The sequence below is a fragment of the Diceros bicornis genome, chromosome 14, assembly GCF_020826845.1.
Source record: "Diceros bicornis minor isolate mBicDic1 chromosome 14, mDicBic1.mat.cur, whole genome shotgun sequence".
Classification (NCBI taxonomy): domain Eukaryota; kingdom Metazoa; phylum Chordata; class Mammalia; order Perissodactyla; family Rhinocerotidae; genus Diceros; species Diceros bicornis.
Window position 1 is genome coordinate 31,741,725 of NC_080753.1, and position 18,128 is coordinate 31,759,852.

Consider the following 18,128-nt stretch of genomic DNA (forward strand, 5'->3'; position numbering starts at 1 on the left):
AAAATTATAAAATATTTTTGAGAAAAATTAAAGAGAATCTCAATTAAAGAAAATATGTCACATACATAGACTGGAAGATTGAATTTTTTTTGAAATTGTCTATTCTCTTTGAATTGTTTGTAGGTTTTGCACAAACAAAATCCCAGAAAAGACTTTATTCATGGTGGAAATTGATAAGGTAATTCTAAAATTTATATAGAAATGCAAAAATCATAGGATCATTGGCCCAAAATAGCCAGGAATTGTAAAAGTATGTGTCAAATGTGAAGGACTTACACTGCCAAGTTCAAGACCAATTTAAGAAGCTACAATAACTGAGACTGCATTCTTATTGCAGAGATAAACAAGTAGAACAATGGAATAGAATAGAATTCAGAAACAAATTCTCACAGATATGATTACCTGATTTATGATAAAAGTGACATTGTTGTGCCGTGAAATTGTTGTCTTTTAAATAAAATAATGCTTGGTCAAAGTAATATCTATGGGGAAAAATAATGAATCCTAAACTCCATCTCACACCTATCCAGAAATCAATTTCTGATGAACTGTGCTTCTTAATGTAAATGGTAAAATAATAAAACCTATTAATAGAAAATAGAAAAGAATATCTTCATGATATTGGTATAGGTGAAGATTTCTCAAACTACATAACAAAATGCTAACAGTAAAGGAAAACATGGCAAGTAGACACATAAAAATTAAGAACTTTTGTTTATGAAAGAAACTCATTAAAGATAAAATTTCAAGACAAAGAGTGGGACAAGATGTTCGCAATGAATATGTTCAACAACAGGGTTCGTATCCAGAATATACAATAAATTTCTATTAATCAGTTCAAAAAGGCAGAAAATACAATAGGAAAGTGGATAAACAACTTTCATAGCTACTTTATGAAAGAGAATATCCAAGTGACCAAAAAACATGTAAATAGGGACTCAACCACATTAATCACTGGATTAATGATATTTAAATTTACAATGTGATATCTCTATGTACTCACCAGAAATGCTATAAGAAAAAAAGACAATATTAAGCTTTGGCAAGTATGTGAAGCAATTAGAATTCTCATATACCACTGGTGGGAGTGTAATTGGTACAAACACTTTTAAAAAATTCTCTTTGGCAGAATCTACTAAAGCTGAACATATGCATACACTAAAACCTAGAGATTCTATTCTAGGTATATACCCAAAAGAATTGTGTTTATATGCTCATCAAAAAGCAAATAAAAGAACGATTATAATGGAGCTAATCAATATAACCACTAATGAGAGACTACAAAATATACATCGAGTAAAATATACAAAAAAATTTAAGAATGTGTATACAACAGATATTTATAAGAATGTATGCTCTATTCTTACAGCAACAACATGGATGAATCTCACAGACATATTTTTGAATGAAAGGAGCCAGATACAAATGACTACATAGTGCATGACTTCATTTATGTAAAGCTTGAAACAGGCAATATTAATCCATACTTCTAAAAATCAGGCTAGTGCTACCCTTGGGGAGGAAGTCACTGGAAACTGGCATGATGGGACTCCTGAATTTGAGGTAAATATTCCATTTCTTGATGTGAATATTGGTCCAATTAATGTGTTCACTTTGTTAGCAATCATCCAACTGTACTCATGATTTATGCTCTAAGGCAGACGAGAAAATCATGTGTAAACTCCAGTATGTGTAACTAGAAGACAGAAAATGCTATGAACTTTGAATTAACAGATAAGCAGGGAAAAAAATACCCAAATCCAGCTAAGCAAAATTTGGAGACCATGTCAGAATTGCCCGCATGACTGGAAAACAAAAGAATGGAGTAGTGACTAGGGGGAATGGGCAGAGAGAAAACCATTCTGTAAAAATAGCATTTTCTTCTGAGTAGGGAAAGTAGGAAAGCAAGACTGGGACATGGTACACAAGTGCACTGCTTGCTGTGGAATCCAAACAAAGGAACTTGAATGTAGGGAGAATCAGAGAAGGTGATTCTCATGGAGAATACCTTGAGAAGGTGTTCATGCAGGGAGTGAAGTGATGACTTAAACCTTGGAGGGTCCCTAAGAAGAATGGTAGTAAAGGGAAGAAAGAAGCAAGTGGGGGGCATTAAATTACTTTCAGAAACAACAGAGAATCACAAAATCAGAAAATTTCTCAACCTCTTCTCCTCCCCAAAGATATCTGTTATTAATAAAACTGTACTTCACTGTGCTAACTGAAGAAGATGATCTTGAATTAAGAACCTAGTAAGCCACAAACTTTCTTACTCTAGCCTACATACTACTGTTTTTGCTGGTCCAGGAACGTAAACAATCCAGAATGAACACAAAACTGCAGATGTGATCCACTAAAGCTACTATCATATGGTGCATATTTTCTCTAAAACAAGAATGAGAACAAGAACAACAAGCACATCATCAACACCAGTGAAGCAGAAGAGAACTGTAACATTTTGCCCCAAATTGAATCAGGCTTTCATGAATTGAAAAAAATTCAAATTAGAAACTAAAGACCAAGGAACTAGATGGAAAGAAAAAAAGAAATAGTGAAATGAGAGTTAACTGAACTCAGGAAAGAAAATAATTTAAAAAAGACAAAATTGTTTCAGAAGTGAAGACTAAATTGCAAATGGGTAACAAATTCAAATTAAAACACAAGAGGCATTGCCAAATGGCATAAAAAGAGTTAAGAGAATGACAATGAAATAAAATAGGTAAACAGGTATTAGTGATTGTATTGGTTTTCTAGTGCTGCATAACAGATTACCACAAATAGCAGGTTAAAATAACACTCATCTATTTTCCCATAGTATCTGTGGGTCAGAAGTCCAGTCTCAACTTAACTGGCTCCTCTGCACAGGGTCTCACAGGCTGCAGTCAAGGTGTGGACAGGCTGCGTTCCTAACTAGAGGCTTGACTAGGGAAGAATCCGCTTCCAAGCTCATTCAGGTTGTTGGTAGTATTCATCTACTCAAGAAGGCAGCACTCAGGTCCCTGTTTCCTGCTGGCTGCTGGCCAGTGGCCACTCTCAACTCCTGGAGGGCACCTGCAGCTCCCTGCCACATTGCCCTCTCCCAGGCCCTCTGAAAATATGAAGTGTATTTCAAAGTCAGCAAAGAGTCTTTCTCTCCAGCACGCTAAAGTGAAGTCTTATACAACAAAACATAATCATGGATTGACATCCCATCAGCTTTGCCCTATTTCCTAATCAAGGAAATGTCATTCTATCACGTTTGCCATGTAACATAACTAATAAAGGAAGTGACATTCATCACTTTTGCCATATTATACTGGTTAGAAGCAAGTCTCAGGTCCCTTCAACTTTCACTAGAGGAGATTACACAAGAGCATGACTCATTGGGGGTCACTTTAGAGTGTGTCCACCCTCTGGCTCCCAATGATTCATGTCCCTCCAACATGCAAAATACATCCATTCCAACACAAGGTCCCTCAAAGTTTCATTCCATTATAGCATCAGCTCAAAGCCCCAAATCTCATCATCTAAATCAGGTCCAGATGATGATAAGGTTCCTGGTGGTAATTCCTTAAGTACAACTCCTAGAGCACAATTCCTCTCAGTCTGTGGACCTGTGAAACTAGAGACAAGTCATCTGCCTCCAATACACCAAACTTAAAATTGAGGGACAGTATTCCTATTCAAAAGGGCAGAAAGAGGAAAGTAAAAAGGAGTCACTGGTGCATGGCAGTTCTGAATTCCAGTTGGGAAAACTCCAGCCTGAGTTGCTTGATTAGAAATAATCCCATATCTCACTTTCACTAGTCCGGATTGGGAAAGGCCAGCATTCCTTCCTAAAGGATGGCAACACTGTCAGCTCTTATTTCCCTGACTAAACCTCAGTGGCTCTTGGCTCTCAAAGGATTCTTGGTTCTGCCTTCTGAGTCATCCTTCTTTTCTCCTGAAGGTAGCACTTGTTTGCAGCTGAGTAGTTTTATCAGACTGCTTCCTGACAGTGGAATTTTGGGAGTCCGATAGCCTCCTTTCATTTTTTACTTTCTCCCTTTCATTCCTGGCAGCAGTAGTTCTTAAAAACTTTGTGTGTCTTCTGTGTATTTTTTTGATTCACTTCATTAGACAAAATCCACATCTATCAATCTTTCTGAGACAATCAGTTCTCTGTGTTGGTCCCTGCTGAGATGTCTGAGGGACAACACTTAAGAGGATGGGTGAGGAACACCTTTAATCTCTTGAGAGGGCCCTTTGCGTCACTGAATTCTCCAGCCATTTGATCTTTCTGAAGTGTGTCTGCCACAGTGATACAGTGATTCATACAGAAGGCAGGCAAAAGAAGGCGAAATACGTATATTGGAATTCTTAAAGAAGAGAGGAAAGAATAAGATAACATTAAAGTAGATTAATTTTAAAGTGCTTTCATTCTTGAAGGCAATGAGAGAGCACTATTTAAGGCAGGTAAAGAAGTGCTATGTAAGCAGTTATCAATTAGACTACTCAGGTAATGGCCTTATAGTTGTAAAAATATAGGTGGATGGGAAAGAGAGAACAAAGAAAAACTGGACCTTTGTTCTAGCTACACTGAGTCACATAAAATTGAAAAAATATATTGAAGAAGTTCTGTACAGCATCCTCCAGTTGCTACATAATATGTGTAGAAGAGAATATAATGGAAGAAATAATAGAAAGCCTTTTCCTGAGCTAAGGGAAGACTTTAGTTTTTGGATGGATAAGATTCATGCAATTTAAAGGCATCAAGCAGGAATAATGAAAATATACAGATAGTTACACATGTAGTGATAATCTTTTTGACTATGAGACTAGAAACAAAAGAAAAACAAACAATGCCAATAAAAAATTTCTCTCAAAGCTTCAAGAAAGGAAAAAAACAAGCTAACTAGCAAATAGTTTATATATAGAAGGACAGGAACCAGGCAGGAAAGAGATTTGTTATCTGAAATATCAGAAGCTGAAAACAATGCAAAACCAAGGAATCTAACTTTATACAAGTAGCTGGGTGTTTTAGGAAGGCAGAGAAAGAGAGGAGATTTTGGGTAGGGAGACGGAAGAGAGACAAGGGAAAGAAGAAAATCTGACCAGAAGCCCTGAGGAGTAGATATTGGAGAAAGGGATTGCTGATGAGAGTGTTATTTTAAAATCTGCCCTGTATGGCAAAATTCTCATTGCCACACTCTTAGAGACCTAAATTACATTTCAAAAATTTTGGAGTTATGGTTTTTTTTTCTTTTGATGTAAAACTGCTAAAGCCCACATTGATTCTCCTGGAAGTTCCATATCTCTCTTAGTGTCCTAAGATATTGACAGCTGTAAGGATATTAATTGGGTTGCATGGACCAGCAGGTGGAGACACTGCATTTTAGAAATTCAACGCAAGCTGAGACTTTGCCTTCTTCATCTCACTTTCAGAGATCTGGACTTGGAGAGGCCAGCGTTCCTTCCTAGAGGGTGGCAACAGGGCTAGCTCTTATTTTCCTGACTATTCCTTCCATGTTTCCAAAATATGGTGCAATCTGAGATGTGCTGTTGTATGTTTGAGAAGCAAAGAAGCATGAAGTGGAGCAGGACTTAAAGCCTGCTTTTGCCTGAAGACCAAGGAGCTCAGTGTCTTATGTGTCCTAACAGGTAAGAGATTGCTACTATAAAATTGCATGCTTAAAAAAATAATAACTGCCACCACTCTAGTGCAAGCCACTATCCATTTTCACACTGAGCTTTCATTATCCTCTGCCATTATATAATGCATTCTTGATACTTCAGAAAGAGTGATATTTTATAATTTATATTTAAAAATTATCAGAAGTATATATGTACATAATTTAAAAATTTAACACTAGAGATGTATTTTAATAAAACCTTCATGCCTTCCCTTTACTGCAATGGGACATACACACATACACATATAATCAAGAAAGTATCCACACATTGCTATTTTATTGAGTAATTTTAACATGAATGGACTCTAAATTGTGCTGTTTTGAGGGGTAAATCTAAAGATCAATGGATTTATGAGGATTAAAATCATGCAAAGTTTTTTCACTGACCAAAATAAAATTAAATTAGAAATTAAAGCAAAAATATATTACAAATATTTGTAAACTAAGAAACACACTACTTCTGAATAAAGTGATAGAATACTATTCAGTCATAAAAAAGACAAAATCATCCCCTTTGCAACAAAATTTATGGGCCTTGAGAGTATTATGTTAAGTGAAATAAGCCAGACAGAGGAAGACAAACACTGCATGATTTCACTCATGTGTGGAAGATAAACAAACACATGGATAAAGAGAACAGATTAGTGGTTACCAGTGGGGATTGGGGGTGGGTGAAAGGGGTAAAAGGGTACATATATATGGTGATGGATAAAAATTAGACTATTGGTGGTGAGCACAATGCAGTCTATACAAAACTGATAAATAATAATGTACACCTGAAACTACACAGTGTTATAAGCCATTATGACCTCAATAAAATAATTAAAAAAAAGAAGAAAAATCAGAAGAAGATTTAGAAAGTATTTTGAGATGAATGAAATAAAACACAATATATCACAATTTATGCATTACATCTAAAGCAGTGTTTCAATGGACAATTACAGCATTAAATGCTTATTTTAGAAATGGGAAGAAGTCTCAAATCAATGGACCAAGTTTCTACCTGAAGAAACTGGAAAATTGAAAGAAACTTAAGCCCAAATTAAGCAGAAGAAAGGATATAGTACAGATCAGAGTAGAAATCAATGGGATACAAATCAGACAAAATGATAGGGAAAAATCAATGAAACAAAAATACAATTCTTTGGGAGGGTCACTAAAATTAACAAACCTCTAGTGAGTCTGATCAGGAAAGAAAGTGAGAAAACACAATTTACAAATATCAACAATGTGAGAAGGGCCATCTACAGATTGTGCAGAAATTAAAATTATAATAAAAAGAATATATGAAAAACTTTATAAATTGGCCCACTGGGATAAAATGGGAAAACTCCTTGAAAAATACGAACTACAAACTACCAAAGGTCACTTGAGAAAATGGAATAACTTAAAACAACCCTATATCTAATAAAGAAACTGAATTTGTAGCTATAATCCTTCCCTAAAGTAAACTTCAGGCCCAGGTGTTTTCAACTAGCAAGCTCTTCTAAGCATTTGAGGAAGACATAACACCATTACACAAAATGTTCCAGCAAATAAAAGAGGAAGAAATACATCTCAACTCATTTTATAATACCATTATTATCCTTTACCAAAATCAAAGACACCACAAGAAGAGAAAACTATAGACCAATATCCCTCATGAGCATAGATACAAAATATTCTTAATAAAATTTAGCAAATCAAATCCAACAATCTATAAAAATCAGAATACAGCATGACCACGTGGAGTGTATACAAGGAACGCAAGTTTGCTTTAGCATTCAAAAATCAGTCAAAGTAATTCACTATATTATCAGACAAAAACAAGAAAAACTATCCATTCAATTAATGCAAAAAATATATTTGACACAATTCAACACCTATTCATGATAGAAATTTTCAGCAAGCTAGGTAAGGGAACTTTCTCAATCTGACAAAGAGCATCTAAGAAAAACCCACTGATAACAAGTTTACTCCTGAAAGAATGAATTCTTTCCCCCTAAGATTGAGATCAAGGCAAAAATTTCTGCTTTCACCACTTCTAGGCAATACAATACTGACGGTTTTATCTGGCGCAAAAAGCAAGAAAAAGAAACAATGAGCACGCCAATTGGAAAGGACAAAATAATTTGTCTTTATTACAGATAACATGATTGACTCTATAAAATGGGGATTAGCTAATTTTTTCTGTAAAGGGGTAGATAGCAAACATTTTAGACTTTGTGGTCTAAGAGGCAAAATCAAGGATATTATGTAGATACTTTGATAACTATCCAAAGTGAAACCATTTAAAACTGTGAAAATCATTCTTAGCCCATAGATTGTACAAAAACAATGGTTGGCTGGATTTGACCCACTGGTCATAGTTTGTCAGTCCCTGTAATAGAATATCTTATGGGCTCTACAAAAAATCCAGTATAAGGAAAAAGTGAGTCTAGTAAGGCTGCAGGATACAAGTTCAATAAAGATTACAAATTTTATTTCTATGTACTATCAATGAACAATCAAAAATTGAAATTTATAACTTTCATTTACAATAGCATTGAAAATATAAAACATGTAGGGATAAACTTGACGGAGATGGTACAATCTGTATACTGAAAACTGCAAAACATTTCCCAGAGAAATTAAAGAATACCTAAATAAATGGAGATATATACCATGTTCAAAGTTTAGAAGAATCAACGTTGTTAATATATCAATTCTTTCCTAATTGATGTATAGCTTCAATACAATTGCAATCCAATTATTTCAATTATTGAAGAAATTGATGTTTATTCTTAAATTTATATGGAAATGTGAAGGACATAGAATAGCAAAAGCATTTTGAAAAATAGGGATAAAGTTGGAAGGTTTATACTACTGATTTTAAGATGTTTTCATACAGCTACATCAAGACAGAGTGGTATTAGTATAAAGATAAATATATAGACAAATGGAACAGAATAGAGATTCCAGAAATAGACCTCTATGTATAAAATCAACTTTTGACAAAGATACATAGGCAACTCAATGGGGAAAATGGTAATCTTTTAAACAATTGGTGCTGAGACAATTGAATATCTATCAATAAAAAGTTGAACATAGACCCTTATCTCCTACTCAGATACTAGGCATTATAAGTTCTGAGAACACAGGGATATCCACCCAGACTTTGCCCTTAGGAAGCTGACAGAAAAGAGCTTAATCAGCAACAACAATGCAAATTTTTTACCATACAAAAATTAACTCAAATGAATCATTGCCCTTAACATAATAGTGAAAACTATTAAAGCTCTATAAGAAGACATAGGAGAAAATCTAAGTGCCTTTAAGTTTAGCAAAGATTTAGTAACAAACAGAAAGCATAAAATTAAAAAATTTTGTTTTCCAAAGATACTATTACAAAAATAAAAAGGTAAGCCACAGAGTGGGAAAAATATTTACAAATATTTGACAAAGAATTTTTATCTTTAATATATAAAGAACACTTACAATTTGGTAATGAGAGGAAAAAAACAGCCCAATTAAAAATGGTCAAAAGATTTCAAGAGGTTTTCAGGAGAGAGTTTTGAAGATGGTGGCATAGGAGGATCCTGAGCTCACCTCCTTCCATAGACACAACAAACCTACAACCACTTGTGGAACAATTTCCTCTGAGAGAGATCTGAAAACTAGATGAAAAGAACCTCTACAACAAGAAGGACAACATAGAGATGGATGGAAGAGGCAGAGATACAGTCCTGCTGAGGGAAAAAACCATACCCTAGACACAGGCCTTCACAGTCAGGAGTGATCTCAAAGGTATGGAGCTTTTCCTGGAGCAGCAAGGAATTTGAGCTCCACATTAGGCACCCCAACCCTTAGATCCAGCACAAGAGAGGTGATATGCCAAAACACCTGGCTTTGAAAACCAATGGGTAATATGCCCAGGAAAACTATAGAACTTCGGGTAAATGAAAACTTGCTCTTAAAGGCCCACACACACACTCACTTGACCTGGAAACCAGCACAAAAACACCAGAGAGAAAAGTACATAGTCCATTGGTAAAAGAGATTCACTTACTAAGCTCAAAGTGCATGCTGGAGAGGCAAGAGGCAGCTGGGCCCACCCCCCAGGGACTCAGACACTGGTGGCAGCCATTATTGTGACCTAGTTCACCATGCTGACACAGATGCTGGCAGGTACCACTGGAATCCTTCCTGTCTCCTGTTAGTGCAGAGGTCTGCCCCACCCACCAGTGAGCCTGCAGCAAACTTGTGCCACTGGGATTTGCAAACAATGACACAGGGGACCTCCCCCATCAATGCATCTGAAATGATTGTGCACTGCCATCCCAGGGGCTTGCCACTTCCATCAGTGCACCTGAGGCAGTTGTACACCTTAGTGCCACACAGCCAGCCTGTGCCTGCCCTGCCCAAGAGCAAAATAGCACAGCCACATGGTGTGCTCCCGCCTCACTGAGGGCCTACTCCACCCACCAGAGAACCCGAGGCACCAAGGCACTGCTAGGCTGTGCAGCTAGCCAAAGAGGGCTGCAACAGTTGTGCACCCCCAGCCTAGCAACCAGCCACAATGGGGGCCTGACTCACTTACCGGTGAACCTGCAGTAGTTGTAGGCTACCAGACCTCTCAGCCAGTTGAGCAGGTGGCTTGCCCTGCTCAATAACCTGCCGGTAAGAGCTGCACATGGCTGGGCATCACAACCAGCTAGACTGGGGGCCAGGCCAGCCTACCCACAGTAGCAGCCACACCACAACAGAAGGGTACATGCAGCCCACACAGGGGCTGCTCCCCCTGAAGCATTTGGCAGTGTGATGAGAGAGGAGCACACTGCTGGGCTCTGCAAGACACCTCTCAAATAAGATCATATTTCCAAGATTGGGAGACATAGCTGATCTATCTAGTATATAGAAATAAGCACAGAGAAGTAGGCAAAATGAGGAGACAAAGGAATATACTCCAAGTGACAGAAGAGAACAAATCCTCAGAAAAATAACTAAAGAAAACAGGGATAAACAATCTACCTGATGAAGAGTACAAAGTAATGGTTGTAAGGATGGTTACTGAACTCGGGAGAAAAATAGATGAACACAGTGAGAACTTCAACAAAGAATTAGAAAATATAAAAAATAACCAATCGAAGCTGAAGAATACAAAAATGGAAATGAAAAATTCATTAGAGGGAAGCAACAGCAGAGTAGATGACACAGAAGAATGGATCAACAATCTGAACAACAGCGTAGAGGAAATCACACAAGCTGAACAGATAAAAGGAAAAAAGAATTAAGAAGAATGAGGACAGTTTAAGGGACCTCAGTGACAACATCAAGCATACTAATGGTGGCATTATAGATGTCCCAGAAGGAGAAGAGAGAGGCAAAGGGACAGAGAACTTATTTGAAGAAATAATAGCTGGCAACTTCCCTAACGTGGGGAAGGAAACAGACATCCAGGTACATGAAACTCAGAGAGTACCAAACAAGATGAACCCAAAGAGGCCCACAACAAGACACATTATAATTAAAATGCCAAGAATTAAAGATAAAGAGAGAACCCTAAAAGCTGCCAGAGAAAAGCAACAAGTTATGTACAAAGGAAAACCCATAAGGCTATCAGCTGACTTTTTAGCAGAAACCTTACAGACTAGTAGAGAGTGGCATGAAATATTCAAAGTGCTGAAAGTGAAAAAACTACAACCAAGAATATTCTACCTGGCAAGGTTATCATTCAGAATGGAAGGAGAGAGAAATAGTTTTCAAGACAAGGAAAACTAAAGGAGTTCATTACCTCTAAACCAGCCTTATAGGAAAGGTTAAAGAGATTTCTTTATGTGGAAAAGAAAAGGCCACAAATAGGAATAAGAAAATTATCAAAGAAAAAAATCAATTGTAAAGACAAACATACAGTAAAAGTAGTGGATCAACCACCTATAAAATTAGTATGAAGGTCAAAAGACAAAAGTACTAAAATCTTCTGTATCTACAATAAAAAGTTAAACAATGCACAAAATTAAAAGAGGTAATATATGACATCAAAAACATAAAACATAGGGGAGGAGGGGAGTAAAAGTAGAGCTTTTAGTATGAGGTCAAACTTAAGAGACCATCAACTTAACATAGATTTCTATATACATATATTATTATATATGAAACTCATGGTAACCACAAAGCAAAATCCTATAATAAATACACAAAAAATAAAGAGAAAGGAACCTAAAAATAACACTAAAGAAAGTCATCATATCAGAAGGGAAGAAAGCAAGAGAAGGAGAAAGGAACGGAGAAGAACTACAAAAACATCCAGAAAAAAAGTAGCAAAATGGCAATAAGTGCATACTTATCAATAATTACTTTAAATGTAAATGGACTAAATGCTCCAATCAAAAGGTATAGGGTGACAGAATGGATAAAAAATTAGATCCATATGTATGTTGCATACTAGAGACTCATTTCAGTCTAAAGACACTCAAAGACTAAAAGTTAAGGGATGGAAAAGGATATTCCATGCAAATAGAAATGAAAAGAAAGCTGATGTAGCAATACTTATATCAGACAAATTAGACTTTAAAACAAAATAATGTAACAAGAGACAAAGAAGGGCATTGCATTATGATAAAAGGAACAATCCAACAAGAGGCTATAACACTTGTAAATATCTATATGCCCAACACAAGAATACCTAAATGCATAGAACAAATATTAACAGACATAGAAAGAGAAATTGATAGTACCACAATAATAGTAGGGAATTTTAACACACCGCCCACACCACTATAAAACTCTGTCAATGGGTAGATCATCCAGACAGATCAATAAAGAAGCATTGGTTTTAAATGACATATTAGGCCAGATGGACTTAGATATATACAGAACATTTCATCCAAAAACAGCAGATTACACATTTTTTTTAAATTAATTAATTAATTAATTTATTTATTTCCCCCAAAGCCCCAGTAGATAGTTGTATGTCATAGTTGCACAGCCTTCTAGTTGCTGTATGTGGGACGCGGCCTCAGCATGGCCGGAGAAGCGGTGCCTCAGTGCGCGCCCGGGATCCGAACCCCGGGCCGTCAGCAGCGGAGTGCGCACACTTAACCGCTAAGCCACGGGGCCGGCCCTACACACACATTTTTTTTTTTGAATCCACATGGAACATTCTCCAGGATAGGTCACATATTAGGCCACAAAACAAATCTCAATAAATTTAAGAAGATTGAAATCATATCAAGCATCTTTTCCAACCACAATGGTATGAAAGTAGAAATCAATTATAAGAATAAAACCAGAAAAGTCACAAACATGTGGAGATTAAACAAAATGCTACTGAACAACTATTTGGTCAATAAAGAAATGAAAGGAGAATTAAAAAAATGTCTGGAGACAAATAAAAGATAGCAAAGTCTATGGGATACAGCTAAAGTGATTCTAAGAGGGAAGTTTATAGCAATACAAGCCTACCTAAATAAACAAGAAAAATCTCAAACAATCTAACATGACACCAAAAAGAACTAGAAAAAGAAAAACAAATGACCCAAAATCAGTAGAAGAAAGAAAATAATAAAAATCATAGTGGAAATAAATGAAATAGAGACTAAAAATACAATAGAAAAGATAAATGAAACTAAGAGCTGATTCTTTGAAAAGATAAACAAAATTGATAAACCTTTAGCCAGACTCATGAAGAAAAAAAAAGAGAAGGCTCAAATAAATAAAATCAGAAATGAAAGAAGAGAAATTACAACAAATAACACAGAAATACAAAAGATTATAAGAGAATACTATGAAAAGCTATAAGCCAACAAATTGGATAACCTAGAGGAAATGTATAAATTCTTAGAATTATACAACCTAAGAAACTGAGTCAAGAAGAAAGAGAGAGTCTGAATGTGTCAATCATTAGCAAGGAGATCGAAATGCTAATGAAAAACCTCCCAAAAAACAAATGTCCAGGAGCAGATGGCTTTTCTGGTGGATTCTAACAAACATTTGAAGAAGATTTAATAACTAATCTTCTCAAACTCTTCCAAAAAATTGAAGAGAAAGGGACACTTCCTAACTCATTTTATGAGGCCAATGTTATCCTGATACCAAAACCAGACAAGGACAATACAAGAAATGAAAATTACAGGCCAATATCACTGAAGAACACAAATGCAAAAGTCCTCAACAAAATATTAGCAAATCAAATGCAACAATACATTAAAAGCGGGCCAGGCCCGTGGCTTAGCGGTTAAGTGCACGTGCTCTGCTACTGGTGGCTTGGGTTTGGATCCCGGGCATGCACCAATGCACCGCTTCTCCGGCCATGCTGAGGCCGCGTCCCACATACAGCAACTAGAAGGATGTGCAACTATGACATACAACTATCTACTGGAGCTTTGGGGGGAAAAAAAGGAGAAGGATTGGCAATAGATGTTAGCTCAGAACCGGTCTTCCTCAGCAAAAAGAGGAGGATTAGCACGGATGTTAGCTCAGGGCTGATCTTCCTCACAAATAAATAAATAAATAAAACAATACATTAAAAGCATCATAAGCCACAATCAAGTGGGATTTATTCCAGGAATACAAGGATGCTTCAACATCCATAAATCAATCAATGTGATACACCACATTAACAAAATGAAGGATAAAAATCATATGATCATCTTAATACATGCAGAGAAAACATTTGACAAGATTCAACATCCATTTCTGATTAAAAAAAAAAAACCTTTCAATAAAATGGATATAGAAGGAAAGTACCTTAACAAAATAAAGGCCATATACGACAAACCCACAGCTAACATCATATTCAATAGTGAAAAACTGAAAGCTATTCCTCTAAGAAGAGGAATGAGATAAAGATGCCAACTCTTAACACTCTTTTTTTTTTTTTTGCTGAGGAAGATTTGTCCTGAGATAACATCCATGCCAATCTTCCTTTATTTTTTAGTATGTGGGCCACCAGCTCAGCATGGCTATAAACAGAGCAGTGTAGGTCCATGCCTGGGAACTGAACATAGGCCACCAAAGCAGAGCATGCTGAACTTAACCACTAGGCCACCAGGGCTGGCCACATACTATATTTTTGAAGCATTTCATTCCTAGGTATTTGCCTAAGAGAAAAGGAAACATATGTATGCACAAAGACTTGTACAGAATGTTCATAGAAGATTTATTTGTAGTAGGAAAAAACCGGAAACAGCCCCAAGTGTCCAAAAATAGGTGAATGGATAAAGAAATCGTAGCATATATTGTAGCATACAATGAAATACTACTCAAGTGTAGTATTGGATTGTTTTCTTGATTTCTCTTTCTGTTAGTTCATTGTTAGTGTACGGTAATGTGACTGATTTTATTTTGTGAGGAAGATCAGCCCTGAGCTAACATCCATGCCAATCCTCCTGTTTTTGCTGAGGAAGACTGGCCCTGGGCTCACAACTGTGCCTATCTTCCTCCACTTTATATGGGATGCTGCCACAGCATGGCCTGACAAGCAGTGCATTGGTGTGCACCCGGGATCTGAACCTGGGCCTCCAGCAGTGGAGCACACACTCTTAACCACTACACCACGGGGCCAGCCCCAACTAATGTGACTGATTTTTATATGTTGATTTTGTATCTTGCAATTTTACTGTGTTTGTTAATTATTTCTAATGCTTTTTTGGTGCATTCATTAGGGTTTTCCATCTATAGAATCATGTCATCCAAAAATGGTGACAATTTACTTCTTCCTTTCCAATTTAGATAACTCTTATTTATTTTTCTTACCTAATTACTCTGACTATGACTTCCAAGGCTATATTGAATAAGAGTGGCAAGAGTGGGCATCCTTGTTTTGTTCCAGCTCTTAGGGGAAGAGCTTTCAGTTTTTCACCATTGAGTATGATGTTGATTGTGAGTTTGTCATAAATGGCCTTTATTATGTTGAGGTACTTTCCTTCTATACCCATTTTATTGAGAGTTTTTACCATAAATGGATGTTGGATCTTGTCAAATGTTTTCTCTGCATCTACGGAGATGATCATGTGATTTTATTCTTCATTTTGTTAATGTGGTGTATCACGTTGATTGATTTGCAGATGTTGAACCATCCCTGCATCCCTGGAATTAATCCCACTTGATCATGATGTATGATCCTTTTAATGTATTGTTGTATTTGATTTGCTAATATTTTGATTCCACCCTTTCAACACAAAGTTGTCTTGGTTGATTTGGTAGGCGAAGAGGAGAAAAGTCATGTGATGGTAAATTCTTTGATCAAGAACCTTTTGGTCACTAATCATGGGCTAGAACTAGTCAAATAGTCCCAGGAGACTAGAAAGTATAGTTTTCCATGTGCCCAGGAAGTAGAGGAGGCTAGTGAACACTAGTGTTGTTGTCCACACCTCCCTTTCTTTCTTTCTTTTTTTTTTTTTTACTTTATCTGTCATGATCTCCCAGGAGAAGAAATTAGTCTCATTTGTCAGATTCCAAGGCAGGGCATGTTTGCTAAGAGTGGTGGTCACAGTATCTTAAAAGGTTACATAGTTGCATTTCATCTCTTTGCTCTGAATCCTATTTATGCCATCTTAAACAGAGTCCTTTTATGACCCAATCATCTCTCTTCTTCCCACACTATTGCTCATGTGCTTGGCAGTTCTACCTTTCAGGATTTACAGCTGGATAGTGGGACAGGTGGGATTTTAGAGGGAACACGAGACCTTGCTTGGGATCTCATGCTTCAGAGAGGCTTACCGTACAACTCTCTATTGACATATCAGGGATTTGACCACCTAATAATAGAGTAACCCTTTAATTTACAATATACTATTGCTATTTATGGTTAGAGCTTTCATGAGGGCATCCCAGTGTATTTGGTAAGACATAACTCAAGTATTCCTGGGTTTTCTGATCAACTACCATTATAATCCCACCTTACATACTCATCAAAGCATGTGTTCCTTTAGGGAAGTGAAAAAGGAAAAAAAAATTCTATTGTATCTTCTCCAATTCAATGAAGTAGTTTGCTTATATTTATTGTGAATAATCAGTAATTTTTAAAGGATTCCAGATAAAAGTTTTGTTTCACTGTTTATCTCCTCTCTGTTGTCCACATGTACTGGGTATTCCAATTTTTGTGGCCCTCTCTTGGTTTACAGGAAATCATACTCTCCAGGTTATTCTCAATCTCGTCTACTTCTTCTCTGATAATCTCTTCACTAACTCTTCTTAAGGCATATGCTTTAGAATGCTGTCTACATTCTTTTTTATTTACACACTCTCTGTTGACAATTTCAACCACACCATAGGAAGGGAGACCTATTGGTCAGCACAGGCCAGGGACAATGCTAAATGAGGGTAGCAGGATACATAATCAATCTGCCTAGTTCTTCTAGGATCACATACTATGTAGAGTATTTTTTTTTCCTCCCAGCCCATTTTCCACATACCTAAACTACTGTCAGTGATTCTTCAGGTAAACAGTTCTTGAGTGGTATAATACAGCTTTATGAAAATATTCTACCCAGCACCTGATGATGAATAACTCCTCTATCCTGCTTGGTTATCAATCTGAGAAGTTTCCAATTCTGGGGAGGCTAGTAAGGTATCTATATTATTAATGAATATTTTTTGACTGTGTTGTGTAGAGGCAAGCCCTATTCTGAAGAGGCTGATGATTTTATTGTCTCATTTTTTTTCTTTTAGAATGGGTTCTCTGTGGGTTGCCTAGGTGGTGGCTCTGTTAGTGAATCTAATCAGGCTGGATTCCTCCATACTCAAGACAGAGACTCTCCAGGTAAGAGCAGAGCAATTTTTTTCAGGTGTGTAAACAATAATTGGTATGGCGGAGGGAGTCCCTTCCCTATAGGTCTAGACTACGGATAATACTGGAAATGGCTTCTTGCTTCAAATAGAGTGTTCTCGCCTTGGACAGAAAAGTATTTCTTGCCTCTTTACCATGCAAAATGGACTGCTGGGAAAAGGGACTTCTTGTACCAGAGCCGCAGATTCGAGGAGTAAGGAGGCAGGAAGAAGGGAAACATTTTGTCTCACTTAGAGTCCTTATTGTATCAGTGTCCATCTGGAGAACTAGAAAAAATGGAGGCTGACAGAGAATAGCTGCTGTTCTTTGCTCTGAAGATTGTGACTATTTCTCTATTTATCCAGTTGAGGTCTATGTGAACGAAAGTAATTGGGAACAAAAGTTGCTTCTCTTGGCATTTATTAAGCCCCTATTATATGGTCAGAATCGTACCAAGAAATTTTGAGAAATAAGAGAAGTTGAATGTGTTATCCTTGTCCTCACATTACTGGGTACATGTATTTATTGCTGTTATTTTTCTAGCTGAGGAGATAGGCTATGCAAACATGAAGCATTATTATACCATAACGTATTTATCAGCAGATAAGAGGGTATGTTAGGCTAAAAACAACCTCTTTGAATGTCAGTCTCAAATACAAAAGGGGAACAAACCTGGGGGAAGGGTGAGTGGGAGAAAATCATTGTTCTTAGAGAATGGAAACCCTTTAGAGTGTCTAACGTCCATTAATCAA

General features: G+C 36.7%; 1 protein-coding gene across 1 annotated transcript in view; it reads right to left on the reverse strand.

Moving 5' to 3' along the window:
* LOC131413290 (HLA class II histocompatibility antigen, DQ alpha 2 chain-like) overlaps nucleotides 1-10,301 on the reverse strand; it is a 31,427-nt gene extending 21,126 nt beyond the window's left edge. The window contains exon 1 of the mRNA XM_058553869.1: nucleotides 10,207-10,301. Within this exon, the coding sequence (XP_058409852.1) occupies nucleotides 10,207-10,301 (95 nt within the window). The remainder of the gene's footprint in view (nucleotides 1-10,206) is intronic.
* Between the last annotated feature and the right edge of the window lie 7,827 nt (nucleotides 10,302-18,128).